At 43.7% G+C, this 26565-nt stretch overlaps 1 protein-coding gene across 2 annotated transcripts in view; it reads right to left on the reverse strand.

The window, feature by feature from the left end:
• Positions 1–1502: 1502 nt before the first annotated feature.
• The window catches only part of EEF1A2 (eukaryotic translation elongation factor 1 alpha 2), a 63826-nt gene continuing 38763 nt past the window's right edge, over positions 1503–26565 (reverse strand). For both annotated transcript variants that reach the window (XM_078651640.1, XM_078651641.1), the window contains exons 5-8: positions 10827–10977; positions 5804–6060; positions 5011–5245; positions 1503–1868 (exon numbers count right to left, since the gene is read on the reverse strand). In XM_078651640.1, coding sequence (XP_078507766.1) covers positions 1741–1868; positions 5011–5245; positions 5804–6060; positions 10827–10977 — 771 coding nt within the window. In that variant the 3' untranslated portion in view covers positions 1503–1740. The remainder of the gene's footprint in view (positions 1869–5010; positions 5246–5803; positions 6061–10826; positions 10978–26565) is intronic.

Genomic DNA, 26565 nt, shown 5'->3' on the forward strand with positions numbered 1-26565 from the left:
TTAATGACTGCACTTAACCCCTATTAACTAAATCTAGCACGGAAGATAGATTTTGAGAGCAAGATACTACTCCCTATAACCAATTTCTACTGGACTAATCCCTAAACTTAGGTTCCAAAGTAGTGTGCTAACTGTAGTAAAGTACCGAGATCCTTGTTAGGGTTACTAATAACCATGGGCATAGTTCGCGAAGTAGCGCTACGCGTAGCCACGCAAAGTGCACTTCAAGCTATGCGTAGCTAGGCGAACTGCGTAGAGCACTGTGCAAAATGCTGTTTGCACTGATTTCCCAGTGCTGGATGCTTGTCTGCACTGTGCAAGCAGTGCAAACTGCATCTTGCACAGTGCAAGCGGTCGTTTTCTGCCGCTCGAGTAGATTTCTACTCAAGCGGCAGCTTTCTCAACGCGGACTGGTAGTTTCTCATTGAGAGCGGTCATGAGCATATGCGACCACTCGCAATGAGAAACCTAACCTCCACGCGTTGAGAATCTCACCAGGAGGTTTATTTTCCACGCTCGTGATCGGCAACTTGATGTTGCTGATCGCGAACGAGGAAAAAGTCTCGCCGAGATGTCATTTTGCTTGCTCGCGGTCGCCAACTTGACGTGAGGACCGTGAGTAAGCAAAAGATGACCGCTGCACTACGCTATCCGTATTTGCACTGTGCTACGTGCACTTCGTGTAGTGCAAAGTAGCACAAACATCGCAAACTACGCAAGCATAGCGTAGTGCTTTGCCCAGGGTTAGTTACTAAGCAATATATAAATGCAATGACAATTATAATGGTTAGGGACGTAAATTAATTTGAATGTTTACAGAAAATTGCCAAATAACATTGTACAATATGGCAAGCAGTCCTAAATAAAAATATAACTCAAACAAAATCGTAAAATGATTTAATCTAGGACAATTTGTCTCACAGAATTGCTGTATATTCATAATTAATCATAATCTGTTCTGCATGGCAATAGGATAAAATGGTATTGCAGCCATGTACAGAAACGTAGTTTATGTCAAATCCCTACTTCTAATTAAATAGACATTTTATTCCCCTACTACTTTTGAAATCATTAACCAATCTCCTCTAAGTGGATAATACAGCTCAAAGACATAAAAGTTCCAAATCTGCAGTCGGCTTGTAAAAAGGGTTCAAATATAAAACATTTTTTAATACTTTACTACCTATATTCATATTTATTATGATAGTTAAAAATGTGAAAACAGCAAAATCCATTAATTGTATGTTAAACAATGGTGTTGTGTGGTTACCTTGGCATGTACCTTGGTATGCACTTTGTTGTTTACTGTACCTCCAATAGAAGGCAACTGGTGTAATATGACTGTAAACTTTCAACTACACACATAGAAAAAGTAGAATAAAAGATGATATTATGTGCAGTTTTAGTTTCTGTTGTGAAATAGTTAGAGGTTAAACATCTTCACATCATGGCAGCATATTTCCATTCATTCACACTTTGGACAAAACAAAGACAGACAGGCACACTTTGGTGTCACACTGCTGACACTGCACTAGATTTATTGGTAGGGGTTGTGAGGACTAGTAGAATCTGGTACATGCTTTTCCTTTTGAAGAACTTCCACTGGACTTTAATGGTGAGCAACCAATCGTTGACATGTGAGCTCTTGCAAGCAGACAGGCACACATGCGCCTTAGGTGGGAGGGGGTGGAGTCCCGGGGGCGGGCACGCTTGGTGCACTGCGCACATGTGCCCCGCGATTCATTTGGAGGCCTTCTGAGCCTTCTGGGCTGACTTGGTGACTTTTCCAGCACCACCAATTTTCTTCTCAACATTCTTGATGACACCAACCGCGACGGTCTGCCTCATGTCACGTACTGCGAAGCGTCCTGTAGGTTGGGAATAAGAGGAAGGAAAATAAGTCAGAGGTGAGTAGTAAGTTTAGGGATCAAAGGACAGCAAGTGGGGGCATCAGAAGACAGGAAGTGGTCCCTGCAGTAGATAGAAATTATACTTATTCGAACATGGGAATGGAAGATGTCTGAAGGTGGGCTTTGGGGTATCAGAGACAACCAAAGATGGGATGCAATGACAAAAGAAAATAGAAACTGGGGACAGAAAAACACAGGAAGATAGGACAGCCAGAGAGAAAATATTGAGACTGGGGAAAACAGAAAGTAGGCAAATATGAATACAGGCAATGGGTCAGCAGAATGGATAAGGACAGTAAAAAAAATAGCTAGCAAGAAAAGTAGAAGACGGATTAGAGACAAGGAAATACTTAGAGCAGAAAAGGCCAGTTGGTAGACGGCAGCAGAAGAGAGGAAATAAGGCAGTAGATGGCAGGAAGTGAGTTTGTCCTACACAGCTAATAGGGCAGAATGCTGAGGGTGAGCACACCACTGGGATCACCAACTAAGAGGCCCATTAGTATGTCGGGTGGATTGCCACCGCCCGCTTAGTGGTGGCGATTCACCTGACATTTCCTCCCGCCTGCATTCAAATTTCCCCTGCCATATTACTATGGCGGGGGACCCTGGCGGAAGTAAAGACAGTTTGCCGGTTTTCCGCCCAGTCAATAAGTCGACCGGGCGGAAAAGCTGTTAATATGGTCGCGGTGTCTGGTAGACACCGCCGTCCATATTAAGATGCATGTTGGGTTTCGCGTTGCCGCTATGGAAAGGCATGCGGGCAACAACATTGGGGGCCCGTAGCGGGCCCCCAGGTATTCTGGGGGGTGAGGGGTGCACATGGGGGGTACCCATGGTACCCCCCTGCATTTCAATGTACAACGGGGCAGGCACCGCGCGGCACATTGTGCATTGAAATGCACGACTTGCATTTTTGGCATTGCGGTGGGCGTTGCTTTGAGCACCGCCCACGGCAATGTTAAAAATGCAGGATGCGCCCGCCAGTGTGGTGGGCGCATCCTAATTGTGGGTGCGGGACCACCGCATGCATTGCGGCGGTCCCGTTTCCCGGGGGTATCCGCCCGCCATGCCAATGACCCCCTAAGTATTTGCAATGGAGGAAGAAGTGACAGCTAGAAGTGTGTGAAGACTGTCTCTAGTTATGGTGGACTGCAAAAACAGTGCTTCAAAGAATCTCTTAATGGATAGTCAGAATATAGATAAAGCAAAGGGCCATCTGGGGTTTAAAGAAGCTAAAATAATCAAGAGAATGAGTAGTTCATTATGCTTTGTCACCTTTTTCTGTCATCTCAATGAGGTTACATCCAATATTTCGTCCAATATATTATATATTACATCCAATAGTCACAATCAGAAAATTATGGAGCCTGTTCATTTCACATAGGAAGGCTGGGCTGATGGAGCCGGCTGGCAGACAATTCCTGGAGGAGAAGAGCACTACCAGTGTGGTGCATGCGGGTTGATGCGGCAGCCATTGCCACCGTGAGGGTTTAGCAGTAGGCAGGATCACCAGACCCTACTTGAATGTGCATATTGAGTCCCACGCCCACTTAAATACTGTCAGTTTTTTTTTCTTTTCAATAAGATGCATCTATAGACCATAAGCATCCGTAGGAGGCCAAGGCAGGTATGAGCATGATTGAGACATTTTCTCTCTTACAGCCAGAGATGTGTTTAACCCACTCAAGTAGGGATGAAAAACCTTCATGAAGATGGCGAGGGGCCTGGAGCATGTGGATAATGTGTGGTGCTTGGAGCATATGAGCAGAATGTGCAAACACCTTGGAGCACATAGACAGTGTGTGGACCGTGGAGCACATGAACACAGTCAGGGTTGGACTAGGCCCGGTCTCAAAAATAAAAGCGCTCCCCAGTAGCGAAGCAGATAGCTAAAAATGTGGTAATATCAGGGAGGTCAACTCTCATCTGTGAGAACCGGCCAACCTGGCCACAAAACCACCAGCTAACAACTACTAAAAGAAAATGGCCCACACACTGACCTGCCAGACCAGCCCATTGGGCACTTGCTGGTTGCCCAACAGGCCAGTCCGAGCCTGAAGGCTGTGTAAGGAGCTTGGAGCACATGGACAGTGTGAGAAGTTTGGACAACAAGAGCAGATTGAGTGAGTAACTTGGGGCATATTGACAATGTGAGGAGCCTGGTGAACATTGCCAAACAGTGTAAGGAGCCTGGGGCACACAGACTGTGTAAGGATCTAAGAACAAACAAGTGAGACAGTCGAATGAGCTGCTGTCATGTGGGCAGACGGTGTGAGAAGCTTTAGGAGCATGAATACTGAGAGGAACTATCGCTCATAGACAGACAACACTAGAGGTTTGAAGTTCTTACACAGACCATCTCAGTTTCAGGGCTAAACGGTGAAAGCACATGAACAGACGTGGCCAGACCTGTGCACATGGACGGGCAAGGGCAGGAGCGTGCACTGCAGTGGTGAGAATAAGCACCTGGTATCCTTAAACTGTTACCTTACACAGAACAGGAGCCAAAGTATCTAAAGGTGATATACACAACATAACGTTTGGTTTATGTTGTGTTTGTAAGATTTCATGCTGTACAGCAAGGTGGTGCCACTAACTAACTGGTAATGGCTCTACATGAAAATCAATTTAATAAAAATCCTACATGGGACGTTTTGGCCACCATGGTGGAAAAGGGTATAAGCCTCACTACATTGCTTGCGCAAGGCCGCATGACGAAAATATTGCCACAACTGCATCGATCCACCCTAGGTGGTAAGTCAATGTACAATATCCTACCCTGTGGTGTAGTGGTTAAGTCGATGTAGTCAATGCAATATTATTGTAGATTGATATTTGCAACCTCGATATAGTGACAAACGACCATGGAGTAATCACCAGTTGCTGTTTCTACTCTCATTCACAGTGGGCACAGCACCGAGGCTTTGGGTTGTACCACAATCTGACCCACTTAAGCAATGAGTGACTTGCCCTGGGGTTATACACCACAGTGGGCAAGGATGGGGAAGATTGGACACTTCAAGTTGCATCCCCTAGGGGAGGGTACTGGGTGAAGCTTTGCCTCATCAAATGGAGGGTACTGAGAGAAGCTTTTCCTCACCTAGGGGAGGGTACTGGGAGAAGCTCTCCACACACATGGGTTTCCCGGGGATCATCTCCACGATGGCCGCGTCACCAGACTTCAGAGACTTGGGGTTGTCCTCCAGCTTCTTGCCAGATCGGCGGTCAATCTTCTCCTTCAGCTCCGCAAACTTGCAGGCGATGTGGGCGGTGTGGCAGTCGATGACGGGGGAATACCCAGCGCTGATCTGTCCAGGATGGTTGAGAATGATCACCTGCACAAGGAGGAAAGAAATGGTTATTTCATCTCTCAACCGGCTTCATCCTTTTGTCCTCAGTACCCTCCATCCTCAGTTCCTTCCTCTTAATCACCCACTCTTCACTAATTTCTTCTTACTATCTACTTTCATCTTTACTACCTGTTTGAATTTTTCACTTCCTCTTTACTCCCCCATTTTCCGCTTTTCTTCTACTGTGACATACTTGCTCCCACTTTTACTCCTCCAAACCGTACCTCTTATCCACTTTTCCTCCTTTCCTCGTTTCTACCTCATCTTCTATACCCTTATCTCCTTCTCACCTCTAATCCTACTTCTTCTCTACCTTTTTAACAAATGTTCCTTCTTCTCCTCATACCACTCTCTTACTCTTTCCGTTCTTCTTTATATCACTCTTGTACTCTTCCTCTGTATTTCATATTCTTAGTGTCTCCATGTGAAGTTTTTTTCCCCCTCCACTTTCCTCTTTATATCCTGCTCTCCTCTCTAATTCCTGTTTATCTTCAACTCTCATTCCATCTCTCCATACTTCCTGATCACCTCACCATTCCTCACCTGGGAAGTGAACTGGGCTGCTTCCTGTGGTGGGTCAGACTTGCTATCACCGCAGACGTTTCCTCTGCGAATATCCTTCACAGACACATTTTTGACGTTGAATCCCACGTTGTCACCAGGAAGCGCTTCGCTCAAAGCCTCGTGGTGCATCTCCACCGACTTCACCTCTGTAGTGATGTTCACGGGGGCAAAGGTCACCACCATACCTGGCTTTAGAATGCCAGTCTCCACGCGGCCCACGGGTACCGTACCAATGCCTGTTGGATGGAGAACAGGAACAAACATGACCTAAGTATGATTTAACTGCAAAGCTGGTATTTTCCCAAGCTTATTTGAGCAAGAGGGCATAGGAACCATCCAATCATTTCAATCTTTCCATGTTAAACAGATATGCTTAAGGAATGGAGTTTGGGGGCAGCAGAATTCACATCTGTTAGATAGCTGTTCCATTGCTTTAATCCACTGTCTGGAATAATTATATTTTCTAATGCCACTCATAAATTCCCACACTTTTCAAACCTGTTTTAGATTGAAACCTCCATATCCAGCAGTACTCTACTGCTGAAAACCTGTGGGTTAGATACTGTATTTATTATTTTTATTTGTATGTGTGTGTTATGCCACACCTTCCTCCTTTCTTCCACTTAAAAGGTGCTGAGACCTGTTGGGTATTTATGAACTCTAGCCGTAACTTTTGCTCAGGTTTGCAGTTCCCTTCTCATGCACACCGACTTCTCTAGGACATTAATTTGGGACTGAAGTGTAACTTTTAATTTATCTGAAGCATAATATGGCGGTCCAGTGTTCCACTTGAAGAGCACACCCAAACGTCTCATTTAATATGTGAGTACTCTGATCAGGTGGAATCAGTGAATGAATGAATGAATAACTACATTTGTAAAGCGCTCGGCTACTCAAGAGTGTCCCGGTGCTATGGTAGAATACAAGTCAGCTGCAACTTTTTATAGGCTGAACAGATGGGTTTTCGACAACTTCCGGAAAGGAAGTCTAAATGGGCATAATTCTGAGTTGAGGTGGGAACTGATTCCAGGTCCAGGCAAATTGTACAGAGAAGGAGGAACCATCCTGTCTTTTTTTGTCAAAGTGTGGGACCACTAACTACAGAGCATCTCCCAAGCACAAAGCTCTATTGGGGCAATATTGTAGGATATTACGATATTTAGGTCCCACACACTGGAATGCTCAATAAGCAATTGTTAGAGCTTGGAAGGTGATTCATTTGCTCACCGCAAACAGTGCAGCTGTTTTCGGTAACAAGAAATGGAGTCCCGCCTTGTGAGTATGCACTGAAGGCAGACTGTGGTATTCTGTACCACTTGGAGCCGGTACAGTTAATACTCCGGTAGCCCCAAGTAAAGAGCATTGGAGAAGTCCCAACCTGGTAAGAATCAATGCTTGGACCACCGTTTTATGAGCTTCCCACTGGAGCAGCTATAGAAACTTTTCCAGCATTTTTAGAATACAGAAACAGGATTTCACTACAGAAGAAATTTGGGCTTCAAAAGAAAGATGCCAGTTGCATAACACCCAGATTCCTTGCCAATTCTGTGGGGTGAGGAGACATTCACTTGGCCAGCAGCCAGACCATCCTATTAGTAGGTTGGAGCCAAACAGCAAGGTTTCAGTCTTGTCTGGATTACACTATAGATTGTTGTCTCTTATGCATCTTATAACTGCCTTTAACCCCTCCCACGCTTATGACGGAACCGCTCCGTCACGCCCCATGGGTGGGCTGTGCTGGTGACGGAGCGGTTCCGTTAGGCCCGCTCGCCGCGCCTGCGCGGCGCGTTCTATTGAGCGGGCGGGGCCATGACGGAATCGCTCCGTCACAAGCACAGCCCACCCGAGGGGCGTGACGGAGCGGTTCCGTCATAAGCGTCGGAGCGCCGCGCGGCCCCCCCCGACCCTTAGCGCTGCGGCAGAATTGCCGCCGCAGAGAAAGGGTTAAACATGGTGGAAAGTTCTCATTGGGTATGGTTGACTCGTTCTTGTAAGAAAGCAGTAATTGTTATTCACTCATTGCATACAAGCTCTAACCCTCATGTGCCTCGGCCCACCTCGTATAATGCCCGCAAGAACTATTGGTTCTTGGCGTGCTGGACCTGGGAGGACAACTATCAAAAAATTAGGGCTCTCATGCTACTTTTCATCACAAAATGCCCATTCGCACCATTACTTTTCGATTACAAAATGACCCCGTGAACCTTTCCCTCATGACTGTCCACTGTACTGTTCCTGTAAATCACACTGTGAGCATTGCTAGTGCAGGGCACACACCACACACCGTTTCACATTTTGCACAAAACATTTCTGCTCAAACCAACTTTGCTTTGAGGGAATACTATGCAGTCCGCAAAGCTGCATTGAAAACTGGAAATTATGAGCACTACAAGTAGCCTGATAATCTGGTACTATAAGTGTAACAATGTGCTCAGAGGCCTAAATATTATCCGGCACTGTGGAAAGGGTCTGGTGAGCTGTTGGAGATGGTACATCCTATGGATGCTACTATGCGGAGGGGGCTGCTGCAGGGATATGCGATGATGCTTATATATGGGATAAAGTACTGCCTGCTGTACATTTTAAGTATGGCTCCCTGTTTTCCATTTTTACTGATTTTGCCAGACAAATACAGACAGAAAACACTGTGTTACTGTCTGTATTTATATTTAAAGGCAGAAAAATACACATAATTTGGTTTCTTTTCAGTGACTCGCCATGCTGAGATTAATGACTTTCAGGCCAATAGCTGTACAAAATGGCAGCATGGAGACCTAAAAAGCTCAATGAGATGTGCTTAAATTACAGCATATCTCAACATGTATATGTGCTATTATACAATTTTTTGACGTGAGTTTATTATTTTATTCTTTTTGGCTGTGTAATGTGCTAAAACCCGACACACATCAAAGTTTGAGTTCACGTTAATCTGTTAAATAAATGCAGAAATATACGAGTTATCACCTCATCTGTTCACAAGACACATGATAAATAGGGATAAATACCAATAAGCTAGCCAAAAAATAAATATGGATAAATACGAACAGAAATGTTCAAACAATTAATACCATAAAACCGGGATCCCTAATTATAAGGATATTGCAAGTCACTGAGGAGTCCCATAACCATATAGAGGAATGAGGCAAAAGGCTGAGCTTATTTATAAAGTTATGGAACTCCACGGTGACTTGTAATATCCTTACCATATACACCATATACACTAGGGGGCACTTTATCCCATATAATACATGGTCAAAACCATCACATTTCGTACAAAACCACTTAAAACTTTGGTGCATTGCTCTTTAATTTAAAAGAGACAGCATGTTTGCAAACATGAAGAATAAATATAAAACTTTTAGGGCAAAATTAAACATATCAAACACCTGTTAGATGTTTGTGGCAAACAGCTATTAGAAAGAGTCCAATACAAGTCAGTTTAAAAAAAAATAAAAGCTGCAGTAGCTCGGATTATGTAAAAAAAAATGCAGAAAGATTCGGGGCCAGATGTAGGTCGGTCGGTAACGGCCGAAAATCGGTATTTTCGGCCGTTACCGACCGGTATATGGGTGACAGGTATGTAGGGGGCATTATTTTAACGAATCGGTAAAATTACCTATTCGGTAATTTTACCGATTCGGTAAAATAAAAAAATCGGTAAATTTACCGATTCTGAGGCACCGAGATGTAGTTGGGACTCTTCAGAGTCCCAGAGGCCTTACAGAATCGGTATTTTACCATCAAATCCAATTTGATGGTAAAATACCGATTCCGGTGTGCATGCACATGTGTGCATGCACACCTATGCCATGTGACAGGCAGACCTGCCCTTAGGACATGTATGCCTGCCACATGGCACCCGAGCCTGTTTTGGGGGTGTCAAAGTGACACCCCCTGCACCCTTGTGCAAATCGGTATTTACCGATTCGGTAAATACCGAATCGGTAATGCCCATTCATTCCTATGGGCTTCAAAGCCCATAGGAATGAATGGGCATTACCGATTCGGTATTTACCGAATCGGTAAATACCGAATTCTTCAGAATCGGTATTCCAGCACATCTGGAATACCTACATATCCACCCCTTAGATTTAGCGATTTTTAATTACCGAATCGGTAAAATTCGGTAATTAAAAATCGGTAAATCTATTTTACCTACATCTGGGCCTCAATCTTTTCTCTATCTAAGGAGTACAAAAAAATAAACATGTTCTTGCAGCTTGTCATTGTAAGCTATTAAAATAGAGTAGAACAAAAGCAATGTTCTGTTTGTTGCTTTAAACAGCTGCTTCAATTTTGCTCCGTAACATGACCTGCCTTTCCCTCAGCTGCTGGCTCTGGCAGCAGGCATTGTGATGTTAGAACTCAACTGTAATAACTTATTATAGTTGAGTTCTGACATCTTTTCTTTATATTCAGTGAATATAAAGAAATTACAGCCAGGCATTTATACAGGGATTACAGAATCCCATGTGTTATATTGTGGATCACATAAGGGAGGACTGTTAAGACATGCCAGAATCTAGTTGCTGGCGGACAGGGCTGTGATCATTGGAGAAGGTGTTACAAGCTTGTTCTACGGACACGTATATAATGTTGGTATTAGGAACCATTTTAGAAGGACACCCACAAATATCACTTTAAAGGATTTGTCCCGCCACTAGGTAGACAGCGGAGCTGCGGTTGTGAGCTTTCAGTAGCTTTTAGGAATTCTACTTACCTCAGTTTTTTCACTCTAACTGTTGTTCTGCCTTAACTTGTTGAGCGTTTTATGTAACTTTTAAACAGAATGAATATACTAAAATATACATTCATTGCATATATTTTATATTTTCCTTACTGAATATGAGAGTGATTCCAATAAAAGATCTCCAAGTATATATATATATATATATATATATATATATATATATATATATATATAAATATATATATAGATATAGATATATACATATATTTATATATATATATATATGACATAGGGAGTTAAGTGGCACTCTACCTCCAATCTTGTAGACATCCTGCAGTGGGAGGCGCAGAGGCTTGTCTGTTGGGCGAGTGGGTGGCAGGATGGTGTCCAGAGCTTCCAGCAGGGACACGCCACTGGCATTACCCTCCTTGCGCTCTACCTTCCAGCCTTTGAACCATGGCATCTGTAAACAGAATGACACATGAGCCTTCACTTACTTAATTGGGACCACCCACATGCAGAACAACTACGAGCGGTTCTTGTGTTGACTCAATCAGGGGCACCGATTGGTCAGTACGACTTGGGGGGGGGTGAGCTTCAGATTTCCTCACAACCACACGTACATATAATGTTAAAATACATTGTATGCCAAGCAGCGCGCATGAGAGGGTCGTAAGGGGCAGCCGAAAGTTGGAAGAATGCTGATTGCTATGAGTACTAGGTCAGAGAAACCCAATATTTAAAAAAATAATCAAAATGTTTAGTACTTTCAAAACAGATGACAGAGTGTGTGTGTTTTTGTCAGTGTGTGCATGCAAAAACCCATGTGAAATCCGACAGACACCTCCCCGTACCCATCTGAAAGAGCCTACACCCAACTATTTATCAGACAATACATTTATTAGGGGGGGTGTAACACACCAAACACCCCCCTGAAGCTACGCCCCTGGACTCAATGTAGCTTTCTTATGTAAAGAGGGCTTTTAGGGAGAAACATGGTTCTCTCTGGCTAGCTGGAGGAAAAGCTGGGATCATTAGAAATAGAAATAGATCCATCTGTATGTATAGTCAATTAAGCTGAAGAGAGATTGGCCTGCAATTTTTTGTGGAGATGCTGAGCTGTAGTTATGAGTGTAAGGGTTGCAATAGAAGCTAGATATGATTGGTGGTGATGGAGAGACAGGGATATGTGGTTTGGGCTGATGGAGCCAGGGAAATCTAATATGTCAGTGCAATTAGTGGAGCTGGAGACAGTAGTTGTTACTGAAGCTAAGCAGAAGATTACCTGCAGTGATAAGTGACAGAGGAAGCACTACACAGACAAAAGGAAAAGTGAGGCTGCTTGAGGATTGTAATACATGCTGCACTGGGTGTTCTAATCTAACTTTGATTGATACTAAAAATAATGTGATGGAGATGTTGGGTGTTGAGACACAGCAAAAAAACAAGATGATGGATGGAGTGTTGCACATTGGCAAAACATTCACCCCCAGTTAGACATGGCCATATGCAAATCAGTCTTGACCCTGTGCCTCATGGGAACAGTCCAGCCCGAACTGCCAAGCCATGTCTTCCCTGGACCGGAATCAAGCATCCTAGGACCGGTTTCTGGCTATCAGCCGTCATCAGCCATGATAGCTTCACTCCAGTGGCGTAGTGAGCACGGGACCCACGTCTGGGCATACCCTTCCCACATAGGGGGGAACAGCAAAAAACAAGATGATGGACGGAATGTTGCACATTGGCAAAACATTCACCCCCAGTCACAGATCTGGGTGTAATCCATCGTTATTTTGTTAACCAAGCCACCCCCAGTTCAGACATAGCCATATGCAAATCAGTCTTGACCCTGTGCCTCATGGGAACAGTCCAGCCCGAACTGCCAAGCCATGTCTTCCCTGGACCGGAATTGAGCATCCTAGGACTGGTTTCTGGCTATCAGCCGTCATCAGCCAAGATAGCTTGACTCCAGTGGTGTAGTGAGCACGGGACCCACGTCTGGGCATACCCTTCCCACTTAGGGCGAACAGCAAAAAAACAAGATGATGACCGGAATCAAGCATCCTAGGACCGGTTTCTGGTGTTGAGACACAGCAGAGTTTGGAGTGGGTTAGGGACTGGGCTTCTTGAAGAACTTTGTTATATCGTAATGGCTGATGTAATTCGGGGGCATCTCACAGTGGTCCATCTGTGCCAGAATTCTTTCTTGCATTTGATGCATTCTAATGATTGGCTAGAGCTGGTGTTGGTGGCGGTTTGGTTGTGGTTGTTTTGGTGGATTTAGGGATGGCGGGTATGTAGTGATGGTTGGAATAGTTGGTAAGAGTTGGGCTATTCCAAAGAAAGGCGGATTAAGGAAGAGACTAACTTATGTTAATGCTGCTTGAGTGGTGAGAGATGGCATGTAGGAACGTTTGTGTAATGATGTTTGGAAGTGATAGGTTTTCTATGGCGATTGATGGAGATAGGAAATTAATGACTTTGCACAATGCTGGTCCAAATGAATATTGTTCTGCTAATACTTTTTTCATTATTTAATTTTTATGTGGGGGGGGCAATGAAAACAAGTACATATTTAAGAACGTTAATACAGACTGATATACATAGAATTTGATTATCATGAATAGAAAAGCAAATATATAATTATCTCTAAAAATGTAACACCGCCTATCTTAAGCTTGGTCTATCCACTGCAGGTCCCAGGTTCTCAGAAATAGTTTCAGGCCTACAAGACTTCTGACCCTCTGCACTGCCAGTTCAAACTCAAAAACCCGCCACAAAGAGTAACACAATTTTTCAGTAGTTGGCTCTATGGGATTTGATTCAATCTCTTGCAATAAAAAGCCTTATGGTAGTTATAGGAGTGAAAATAGAAGGCACAAATTAGTACACTATTTTATCATCACATCTGAATATAATACTCCTAGCAGGAATTACTACGTCGAACTGAGTAAAGGTATATTCCACACTTTCTGGATCAGTCTAGACAGAAACAATTTGGAAAAGGTAGCAAACATGTGTTCATCACCTGCACCTTCTAGCCGACACCCATGACCATATGAATTAGTTACACGTCTACATTTTTGCAACTTTCAAGGGCTATAGTACCTCAGATTTACTACCTTAAATTGTTGCAATCATAAATTCACTGTACAAAAGGCTGCATTGCCAATATCTATAGTTACTTTTATATCCTGTACCTACATAAATTAGACCTACCTTTTCAGAACATTTAGTTGCCAAAAGGGTCATGTTATCAACAAGATTTTCTAAAAAAAAAAGAGTCTGTAAACATTGTGCATCTTAATTCCACTGTCTTTGCACCACACAAATCCATTGTCTTTCTTATTCACCCCCACCTTTGATAGACTCATCTTGAAAGAAACCCCCCACTTGCTCTGCTTCTCCTCCTAAAGGCCTGTCAAGGTGAGTCCTTGCTGCACTTTTGCCTGACCTTGTGCAGCTGTCTCCAGTGGGATTGCCCTGGCATCCTTCCGCCTGGCAGCAGTAAAAGCCTGGAGCACTTTGTGCATTCATCCTTGAGCTTTGTGCTGTAGCAGTCTGTTCCTTGGAATCCCTCGCTCTTCCTTGCTAATGTGCTCTGTCAGTTTCTGCAGCCAGAGTGGTTTTCTGTCTGCTATTAAGCGGCTGCTGCATTTCACAGACTGTTCCTGCTGTCGTCTTCCTTCCTTGCCTTGGCAGTTTCCGCTGCGTGTCCCGATAATCGCTGGTGCTAATTTTTTGGGGTGCCTGAGTAATGTGGCTTTGTGCTGCTGGTTCCCTGTCAAAGAAGCCGTATAGGGGGGCCTTTTTGTCAGGGGTGCAAAATGTGGGTGCAATGTCATCTCAATTCCAAGTTTTGCATCTCAGATTTGGGGTGTTATTCTCCATTCCAGTGTGTCCGAAAAACACTTGTTGCTCTCAAGTATTTACCTTGTGCACTTTGTGGGAGCAAACATCTACATCAAGCACAATTTTCACCCGACTTGTAATCCTGTTTTGTGCCAAAAGGAGAGATGGCACATCAAACAGGATTAGAGGCCATAAGGTTAGTCTACCCAAGCTAAATTACTTCTCTAATGATCCAAAAACACAAGTCAAAAAGGAAAGTTTCTGGACATTTTTTTACGGAGGTATATCAGGGGCTGTAGATGCCTCGGATTAAGTGGGCTGTAGATGTCTCATGGTGCAATCTGCTGCCTCCTAGTTGTTAACATCCTAGCTAGCTGCCTGGATTTCCCCTATTTTTGCTTGTGTTCTGGTCCACATTTAAAAAAAAAAAGATGGAACAGTCCCGGGCTGCATTTTGAAACATCTAATGGCAATTAATGTGCTTGTAGAATGACCATAGACTGTGCGTACAATGGTAGAAGTCTCAGTGCTTCTTCCCAACTGGTTGTTTGTCCAATCCTACTCCCTCTCCTCATGTTTCTCAGCAGATCGTTGATGCTGTCTCCTCCCCGTTTTCCTTCGTGAGTTTGGGTAACGTCATTCTCCGTATGGCCTCCCACCCCTCCACCCAGCGTATGATTTACAATATTTGTAAGTTTTCACTCTTATTTCTTTCTTTTTCCTTAATGCTCTATCATCTTTTCTTCACCTTTCCCATTTACTTTCCCTCTCTTACCTTTTCTTCTCCCTATTTTCTTCCTTCTAGTTCTTTCCTCTCTATCTTCTTTTTATACATTATTATACGATTTCCCTTTCATTTTTTTTCTTCCCTTTCCTCCTTCCATCCACTATTTCTCGCCACCTAAATTTTCTCTATTGTATTTCTAATCTTCATTGTATTTTCCTTTATAAGATGTACACAGTTTCTCTCCGACTTGTTTATGCACTGTATGCTTCTTGCTTATTAGCATTATTTCAATCCACAAACGTTCAGGGTAACAACATGGAATGTTAAAGGTTTAAATAATCCTATTAAAAGACAACGAGTGTTATCTCACTTATCTAGGTTAAAAACAGACATTGCTATGTTACAAGAAACCCATTTATATGACTCTGATTCTAAACTAAAAAGATCTTGGGTAGGCAATGTTTTTTCTTCTCCAGTTTTAGGCAAAAAGAATGGAGTTGTAATTTTGTGTCACAAAAAGTTTAATGTTTCTATTGTTCATCAAGAAATTGATTCAAATGGTCGTTGAGTCATTGTCAAATTACTAATAGATAATGTTCCGCTAGTTGTATTTAATGTTTATGCTCCAGTTTCTGTAGATAACAATTTTTGGATATTAGTTTCAGACAAATTACTTACATTTGGCAATGATTATATTATTTTTGGCGGTGATTGTAACCAAATTCTCGACCCCATCCTAGATAGACGCTCCTCAGTTAAATATGTACACTCTAAAATGCATTCCCAATTTACCTCTGCCATTCGTCGCAAATCCCTAATTGACGTCTGGAGACTTTGTCATCCAGATCTTCGAGAATACAGGTATTTTTCCCCTCCACACAAAACACAATCCCGTATTGACTACCTCTTTTTCAGTAGGTCCCTTACTCAACACGTCCTTCATTCAGACATTGGTTCCATTCTAATCTCTGACCATGCCCCGGTGTATGTTGACTTTGATATACTCCCCTTTACTCCACCCTCTGGCAGGTGGCGTTTTAATACTTCCCTTCTTGCAGATCCTAAATTCTCCAGCCAATTCAGCTCTTTTGCTGTATACTTTTTTGCCACAAATACAGTCTCCGACACTTCCCCTACTATGATCTGGGATTCTTTTAAGGCGACTGCAAGGGGCTTCATACTCAACTATGTTTCTCAGAACAATGCCCACCTTCTTACAAAAATTAAGCAATTAGAATCCGCTTATTACAGTTCATTTTCTGAATCTTCCTTAAAAGACCTCATCTCTGCCAAAGTCTCTTTCAATAAATTATCCACTGACGCTGCGGCTTCTTATCTCTTAAAAAGTAGCGCACAATACTATGGAGGTCAGAACAAAATGGGGAAGCTCTTGGCAACCTACTTAAAAACCCGTCAGGACAGAACCAGGATAACGTCTATAACAAACTCTAATGGTGACTCTCTTTTTAAAGATGAAGATATTTTACACAAATTTGTCAACTTCTATCAACTTCTTTACACTCCTGAATCACAACCTCTCCAATCTGACATATCCTCTTACTTTCAGAACCTTACATCTCTTTCTTCTTCTCATATTAATTTTGACACACTTGCAGTAGATATAACCCTGAAAGAAATCTCCCATGCTGTCTCAATCTTACGACGTGGTAAAGCACCTGGACCCGATGGGTTTACGATAGAATTTTATGCTCATTTTTCAAAACTTCTTCTTCCTCATCTTCTTTCACTTTTTAATTTCTTCATTATGAACGGTTCTTCTCAAGGAACATTCCAAGAAGCTATGATTTGTTTAATCACCAAAGACAATAAAGATCCCTCCTTTTGCAAAAATTGCCGCCCTATTTCTCTTGTAAACACGGATTATAAGATCTTTGCTAAAATACTTGCGCTTCGTATTGATCCCATTTTACCCGAACTTATTGGACCAGAGCAATCTGGTTTTGTTAAAGGGCGTTTATCCTCAGATAACTCTAGGGTTTTCTTTAATGTTCTCAGCAAAGCTTCCTCCATAAATTATCCACTAGCCGCCATAACCCTAGATGCTGAGAAAGCTTTTGATAGGATTGGTTGGGATTTTATGTTTCATGCTCTCAAATGGATAGGTTTTCCCCCCAAAATAATCTCTTTAATTTCTTTGCTATACTCTGGCCCTAAAGCTTCTATCTTTGCAAACGGTGGAATCTCAGACTATTTTTCTCTCTCTAGAGGTTTCGCCAAGGTTGTCCTTTGTCCCCCTTGTTGTTTATAGTGGCGATGGAACCTTTTCTGACGAAAATACGGCAAGACGCACAAATTACTGGTTTTCAACTTGGCTATGATCATGTTAAATTATCCGTTTATGCTGACGACATCTTATTATACTTTTCTAATCCAGATACTTCTCTCCCTTCTTTCCATCAGCAAGTTGATACTATCTCGCAAATCTCTGGTTATCGTCTTAATCGAGACAAATGCGAGGTTCTACCCCTCAACGTTTTATGTCTTCGCCACTACTTTGACCAAACGGGTTTTTCCTGGCAACCGGTTAAATTGAAATATTTAGGATTATGGTTTTCCTCTAATATTTCCGATACTTTAAAATTTAACTTTGAATATGTCACCAAAAAATTAAACGACTCAATTACCAAATGGCATCCTCTTTTTCTTTCATGGTGGGGCAGATTAGACTCTATTAAAATGATGTTAGCCCCTATAGTATTGTATTCTCTTTCTATGATTCCCGTTCATATCCCAGGTTACTATTTCAAGAAAATAGACTCGATTTCATTGAAATTTCTTTGGAAAAATAAACCCCCTCGGATAGCCTTATCAAGTCTAAAAAAAGATAAAACTTATGGAGGTCTTAATTTCCCTGACTTTAAATCTTATCACTATGCCTTCTCTCTTAAACAGGCTTCCAGATGGTTATCTACTGATCTCCCCCTCTCATCCTCCTGTATGGCTGTCCATTGAAAAATCCTTTACTTCACCTTTTGATTTACTTGAAACACTTGCATTTACCGCTAATTCTTCCTTTTTACACTCTTCGGTTATTGCTCATACTCGTCAACTTTTAACTCCCCTTTTGCTCTCCTCCTACCCTTCTCTGAACTCGCTACCTCAACAACCTATTTGGCACAACAAACTCCTTTGCATTAATAATCGTACCTTCTATTGGAAATCCTGGAGATCCAAAGGTTTAATATGGAGTTCGCAACTTCTTCAGGAAAATGTTCCTATATCTTTTCTGCTCTTCAGTCTCTCTTTCGTCTTCCCAACTCTTTTAAGAAACAATATGACCTTCGGCTTCCAGCCCTTCAGGTCTATCTCCAATCACTTCCTCCCTCTCCTGTCCTTCCTATTTCATGCTCCACAATGTTTCCTCTTTTGCACACTTTTCCTTCTGCTTCTTGTATCTATAAATGTCTTTTATCCCCTCCAGAACGGCTCAAGACAAAGACTGAATTGGCTTGGGAACGGGATTTGTCCTCTTCCTGGTTGGTGTCCTTATGGGACAAGTTATGGTTAAAAATTCATAAAACCTCCAGAGCAGCTAACACCACTCAAACCTTTTTATTTTATTTATCACCGCTTATTATACTCCCCTGCAAGATTAGCATCCTTTTCCCCAGATCTTTCCTCCTCATGTTGGTCTTGCTCAAGCCCTAATGCCGATTTAATGCACATACTTTTCATGTGCCCTAAAATTTCTACCTTCTGGAAATCCCTTTGGTTTCGTATAAATGTCATCTTTAATACTAAAGTTCCCTTTTCACCTTCAACCGTTTTACTAGGTTCCTTATCTCCATCCTGACCTCAAACCCCTTCCCACTTTAAATTAGTCGATCTACTGATAGCTATTGCACTACATTTGATAACTTCCAACTGGAAAGATACGTCAAAAGTTACTTATTCGGCCTGGTGGAATGCCATATGCTTTCATCACAGATGAGACACGAATTACGTCACTCCTATTTCCTTGGCAATTAAGAGAGATCTACTTTGGGTCCCTCTTACTTCATATCTCTCTTCCCTCTCTTCCACAACTCCTTCGTCTAGTATTCCAGCCCATGAGTCTGATGAGGTTCGTAAACCGCCATGATTATTCCCTTGTTGTCTTGTTACTATAAATTATAATTCATTATAATTGTTCACTCTATTTTTATCAATTGCTTGTACTTTTATCTTTATTGTTATATATATGCATACAATGTGTACTTTTCACAGTTTACCATTTGGTCATCTGCTTCTTCCCATCATATTATTTCCTTCTCCTCCCCCTCTCCCCCCTTTTTCCTTCACTCAGACATTGTTTATTGATTCCTTCTATTCATGCACCTTTATTATGTATTTTGTATTTTTATATACTTGTTTATATTTATCTTGTATGGTGAATTTCGGATGTACTACCCTTTTGTACTTGGTTTCAATAAACTTGAACTTAAAAAAAAGAAGTCTCAGTGCTAAAATATGGACTGGTTTTCAAAACACAGAAGGTTCTGATTTCAATATTGATTGGTTGATATGCTGTCAGTAGATACTACAGCACGGCAATGCCATTGCTGCAAAATCTGGATTATTTCGATTTTTATGGTAGAGTAGACTAGCTTCAGAAATTGTCGTCAATACATTTGTATCAATGAGGTCAAATTGACTATTGTTTTTTTTTAATATTTATTCTTCTATAACGTGGATCACTGGCTCAAATTTCATATGCCACCAGATGTGACATTTTCTGTACATTTGAGTAAATATCTGTCACCCTGTCTCATCTCTACTCATGCACAAAAGTGATGTCAGTGCTCAGTTTGGTCCAGTGGCTTGATTGCTCACCTGTGCACCCGCAGATCTGATCTTCCATACAAACTGTGGCATTTGACCAGAAAATGTTGTGATTCTTGCCATATACAGCTCCTCTGCCACCATTGGAAAATATGGGCACTTTGAAAATTCAAAAACTGTACACTGTGCTATCTAATGGTGGCACAGTTACATGTGCTCATTCCTCATTATGCCCTGGTCCCTGTAATTCAGTCTGATCCCGACCCCACACAGCATGCTGTACTTTATATATCACCCCAGGCCCAGGGTACAGTAGACATGGTCTCCATGCAACAATCTGAGATATGCCATGTATGTAAAGTGCAACATACACTTGAGCCCCTATCTTTCCTTCCATACAGTGACCAGGTGAACTATAAACATATCCAATATTGGAAATACAGAGTAGAAACTTAGGGGCATATTACCAAGGGGGGCGATAGGCACTTTTCGGCGGTTTAGCGGCCGTTTTCGCCCGCTAAGCGGCAAAAATTCTATCGCCCTATTATCAAGCTGTCGCTAACAGCAGTTAGCAACAGCTTAAAGGCGATAGCGAGCGGTTTGGGGCCCGCTTTGCATGTCAGCGATATTTATCGCTAATGACATGCAGAGTGGGCGTACCCAACCCGTTAGCGACTGAAAGCAGTCGATAACGTCGCTATCGCCTATTCACAAGGCTGGCGTAGCGATGGAAATATTCCCGCTATCGCCAAAAACTAACGCCTGCTCTGACCAGTTCTTAGCCATGTTATCCAATGGGAGGTGGATAACATGGCTAAGAGCATTTTGTTGCTAATGCGAGAATATCGCTATATTCTCAGCGATATTCTCGCATTACTCCGCTATCGGTGAATATTTTAGTGCTATGGAGAAAAATGTTGCTAATAGTATGTTTCCTCTGCTAAAATATCCAGTGATAGGCAGCGATAAAAAAAAAAGTCGCTAAGAGCATTTCGCGATAAATATCGCTTGTTGTTGGTAATATGCCCGTGAATGAAATTGCTCACTTCTTAGTGAAGCTGAGCTTTAAAGGGCCAGCACCATTTTGGCACTCATTGCATTGGTCAGATGTACTCTAAGGCGTGGTTAGCAGTTTATCATCAATATCACATTACCAGTTGGAACTCTACCTGTACCCAAGACATTCTTGTTCAGTTACACCTGGAGGATGAGATGGCATAGGTCAGTGCTGTTTGGTGTCACTTTTGTTTCATTTCTGTTGCTTTTTGTGAACTATTTTCAGAGCCAACCATGCCAATTTTTTCATGGGTTTTTCACTATCAACAAATATTTTTCTCCAGCTTTTCAGTGCATTTGCTGAGAATTCTTAATGCAAATAGTGGCTGACGAGCAGAGCTCACAAATCTAACTTGTTACTGATTTCTGGTAGCCGTAATGCAGGGGTCACTGCCATTCCGGCATAGACATTAATTACGTCACAACACTGATGCAATTTATCATTGGCTGGCGTCTTGTCACTCCTACACCTCAATACGCCCTTCAGGCAGTACTATGCACACATTCCCCAATACCCTTGGGTGTTACATGACAGGAGTAGTTGGAGCTGAAAGAAGTTTCTTGAGCTCAAGAGTATTTTTATTTTTTTTGCAGTTTTTTATATAGCGCAAACTTGACCCGAACTGAATCAGGTATCAGAGCGCTTTACATAGCACCAGTTACGTTACATGAGGACACACATTCATTTTTGTTAGGCACGGGGAGATTAAGTGATTTGCCCAGAATCACAGGATGTTTGGCGTCATTACCAAGACTCGAACCCAGATCCCCAGGTCCGAGGTCGAGCACCTTAGCCGTTAGGCCAACATCTCTTCTTTCCAGTCCAGTCTAGTGGATGCTATTTTTTATGCCATCTTTTAATGTTTGGTAAGAGAAGATGCACTAGCAAATAGGGCATTAGTTCCCACGAGGCAGCTATTCCCACTTTACATCACTTCATGGGGTTTTGACCTCCAAGCAATCCCAGGATACCCTTCTCAACGCGGTTCCAAGATGGTGCCGGCCCTCATCCCCTGTGAGGACCCCAGGGCACACCCCTGGGGAGTACCAATCACAGTGAGCCACTCCTACTGAAAAAATAGTTTGGCAATACGTTTTCCCCCACTGGAAGAGATGCCAGCCTGTCGACCTACACAGAGAAGCGGGCCGTTGAAGGTATGATCATCATTTGCTTCACTGAGGCGGTAGCATCTTCGAAGCTGCCCCTATGTGGCCACCGCCCTGTAGTCATCCTGCTGGAAGAGGCTACACCACCTCCTTCAAGCAAATCACACTTCCTACCATTAGGGCAGCATTTTGTCTCGGGTGACAACTGCTGCAGGTATTCAGGAAAGAGTATTGGCCAACAAAGGGATGATTTTCGAAAGTCACTTTTCTCTTAAAAGTTACCTTAAATCCAATCTTAGTAATGATTCAGGTTTAATGTAATGATTTATGTGATACCTTAGAGTGATATCTTTGGTGGTCCTATATGGAAATGGAAATGGAAGTTAGCATGGTGGCTAGAGAAAGTCCATGTTACTAAATGGGACTACCGCTTGACACACTGAAAATAGCAATTTTTGTGTTTTCACTGTCAGGGTATGTGAAACTCAAAAGGAACATGCCCTTCTTAATATTAAGCACCCTGCCTAGTGGATTACTGAGCGATACAAAAGGGGATGATGGAAGGAGCGTTTGAGCAAATCAAACACTCACCCCCAGTCAACTGATCTGGGTTTAATCCATCACCATTCTTTAGCTCACTCAGCCACCCCAGTTCAGACATGGCCATATGCAAATCAGTCTGACCCTGTGCCTCATGGGAACAGTCCAGCCCGAACTGCCAAGCCATGTCTTCCCTGGACCGGAAACAAGCATCCTGGGACCGGTTTCGGATTCATAATCCTCATCAGCCAGGCTATCTTGAATCCAGTGGCCAAGTGAGCAAGGGACTCACGTCTGAGCATACCCTGCCACACTTAGGGCGAACAAAGCGATACAAAAGGGGATGATGGACGGAGCATTTGAGCAAATCAAACACTCACCCCCAGTCAACTGATCTGGGTTTAATCCATCACCATTCTTTAGCTCACTCAGCCACCCCAGTTCAGACATGGCCATATGCAAATTAGTCTGACCCTGTGCCTCATGGGAACAGTCCAGCTCGAACTGCCAAGCCATGTCTTCCCTGGATCGGAAACAAGCATCCTGGGACCAGTTTCGGATTCATAATCCTCATCAGCCAGGCTATCTTGAATCCAGTGGCCAAGTGAGCAAGGGACTCACGTCTGAGCATACCCTGCCACACTTAGGGCGAACAAAGCGATACAAAAGGGGATGATGGACGGAGCGTTTGAGCAAATCAAATACTCACCCCCAGTCAACTGATCTGGGTTTAATCCATCACCATTCTTTAGCTCACTCAGCCACCCCAGTTCAGACATGGCCATATGCAAATTAGTCTGACCCTGTGCCTCATGGGAACAGTCCAGCCCGAACTGCCAAGCCATGTCTTCCCTGGATCGGAAACAAGCATCCTGGGACCAGTTTCGGATTCATAATCCTCATCAGCCAGGCTATCTTGAATCCAGTGGCCAAGTGAGCAAGGGACTCACGTCTGAGCATACCCTGCCACACTTAGGGCGAACAAAGCGATACAAAAGGGGATGATGGACGGAGCGTTTGAGCAAATCAAATACTCACCCCCAGTCAACTGATCTGGGTTTAATCCATCACCATTCTTTAGCTCACTCAGCCACCCCAGTTCAGACATGGCCATATGCAAATTAGTCTGACCCTGTGCCTCATGGGAACAGTCCAGCCCGAACTGCCAAGCCATGTCTTCCCTGGACCGGAAACAAGCATCCTGGGACTGGTTTCGGATTCATAATCCTCATCAGCCAGTCTATCTTGAATCCAGTAGCCAAGTGAGCAAGGGACTCACGTCTGAGCATACCCTAGGGCGAACAAAGCGATACAAAAGGGGATGATGGACGGAGCGTTTGAGCAAATCAAACACTCACCCACAGTCAACTGATCTGGGTTTAATCCATCACCATTCTTTAGCTCACTCAGCGACCCCAGTTCAGACATGGCCATATGCAAATCAGTCTGACCGTGTGCCTCATGGGAACAGTCCAGCCCGAACTGTCAAGCCATGTCTTCCCTGGACCGGAAACAAGCATCTTGGGACCGGTTTCGGATTCATAATCCTCAACAGCCAGGCTATCTTGAATCCAGTGGCCAAGTGAGCAAGGGACTCACGTCTGAGCATACCCTGGCACACTTAGGGCGAACAAAGCGATACAAAAGGGGATGATGGACGGAGCGTTTGAGCAAATCAAACACTCACCCCCGGTCAACTGATCTGGGTTTAATCCATCACCATTCTTTAGCTCACTCAGCGACCCCAGTTCAGACATGGCCATATGCAAATCAGTCTGAACCTGTGCCTCATGGGAACAGTCCAGCCCGAACTGCCAAGCCATGTCTTCCCTGGATCGGAAACAAGCATCCTGGGACCAGTTTCGGATTCATAATCCTCATCAGCCAGGCTATCTTGAATCCAGTGGCCAAGTGAGCAAGGGACTCACGTCTGAGCATACCCTGCCACACTTAGGGCGAACAAAGCGATACAAAAGGGGATGATGGACGGAGCGTTTGAGCAAATCAAATACTCACCCCCAGTCAACTGATCTGGGTTTAATCCATCACCATTCTTTAGCTCACTCAGCCACCCCAGTTCAGACATGGCCATATGCAAATTAGTCTGACCCTGTGCCTCATGGGAACAGTCCAGCCCGAACTGCCAAGCCATGTCTTCCCTGGACCGGAAACAAGCATCCTGGGACTGGTTTCGGATTCATAATCCTCATCAGCCAGTCTATCTTGAATCCAGTAGCCAAGTGAGCAAGGGACTCACGTCTGAGCATACCCTAGGGCGAACAAAGCGATACAAAAGGGGATGATGGACGGAGCGTTTGAGCAAATCAAACACTCACCCACAGTCAACTGATCTGGGTTTAATCCATCACCATTCTTTAGCTCACTCAGCGACCCCAGTTCAGACATGGCCATATGCAAATCAGTCTGACCCTGTGCCTCATGGGAACAGTCCAGCCCGAACTGTCAAGCCATGTCTTCCCTGGACCGGAAACAAGCATCTTGGGACCGGTTTCGGATTCATAATCCTCAACAGCCAGGCTATCTTGAATCCAGTGGCCAAGTGAGCAAGGGACTCACGTCTGAGCATACCCTGGCACACTTAGGGCGAACAAAGCGATACAAAAGGGGATGATGGACGGAGCGTTTGAGCAAATCAAACACTCACCCCCGGTCAACTGATCTGGGTTTAATCCATCACCATTCTTTAGCTCACTCAGCCACCCCAGTTCAGACATGGCCATATGCAAATCAGTCTGACCCTGTGCCTCATGGGAACAGTCCAGCCCAAACTGCCAAGCCATGTCTTCCCTGGACCAGAAACAAGCATTCTGGGACCAGTTTCGGATTCATAATCCTCATCAGCCAGTCTATCTTGAATCCAGTAGCCAAGTGAGCAAGGGACTCACGTCTGAGCATACCCTGTTTGAGCAAATCAAACACTCACCCACAGTCAACCGATCTGGGTTTAATCCATCACCATTCTTTACCTCACTCAGCCACCCCAGTTCAGACATGGCCATATGCAAATCAGTCTGACCCTGTGCCTCATGGGAACAGTCCAGCCCGAACTGCCCAGCCATGTCTTCCCTGGACCGGAAACAAGCATCCTGGGACCGGTTTCGGATTCATAATCCTCATCAGCCAGGCTATCTTGAATCCAGTGGCCAAGTGAGCAAGGGACTCACGTTTGAGCATACCCTGCCACACTTAGGGCGAACAAAGCGATACAAAAGGTGATGATGGACGGAGCGTTTGAGCAAATCAAACACTCACCCCCAGTCAACTGATCTGGGTTTAATCCATCACCATTCTTTAGCTCACTCAGCCACCCCAGTTCAGACATGGCCATATGCAAATCAGTCTGACCCTGTGCCTCATGGGAACAGTCCAGCCCGAACTGCCAAGCCATGTCTTCCCTGGACCGGAAACAAGCATCCTGGGACCGGTTTCGGATTCATAATCCTCATCAGCCAGGCTATCTTGAATCCAGTGGCCAAGAGAGCAAGGGACTCACGTCTGAGCATACCCTGCCACACTTAGGGCGAGCAAAGCGATACAAAAGGGGATGATGGACGGAGCGTTTGAGCCACTGGACCCAGGGGTCCAGAAACATGTCTGTTGATGGCAGCCACTCATTCGGGACACTAGAAGTTGGTCGAGTTTCAGGGGGCATCTCTAAGATGCCCTCTGTCATGCATTTTACATTAAATCCCACACTGGCATCAGTGTGGGGTTAATGTGTTGAGAAGTTTGATACCAATCTTCCCAGTTTTCAGTGTAGCCATTATGGTGCTGTTGAGTTCGTAATGAAAAACTCCCAGCACCATATACTCTTAATGGCAGCACTGCACTTACAGGGTCTAAGAATAGACTTAGCCCTTGTAGGTGTACAGGGCTCATGCACCTGTACCCACACCACTGGTAAAGTGCACCTAGCTATAGGGGTGGCTGACCTATACCCTGTAATTTATATTCCAGCCTACCTTT

This window comes from Lissotriton helveticus, chromosome 7 (genome assembly GCF_964261635.1).
Source record: "Lissotriton helveticus chromosome 7, aLisHel1.1, whole genome shotgun sequence".
NCBI lineage: Eukaryota > Metazoa > Chordata > Amphibia > Caudata > Salamandridae > Lissotriton > Lissotriton helveticus.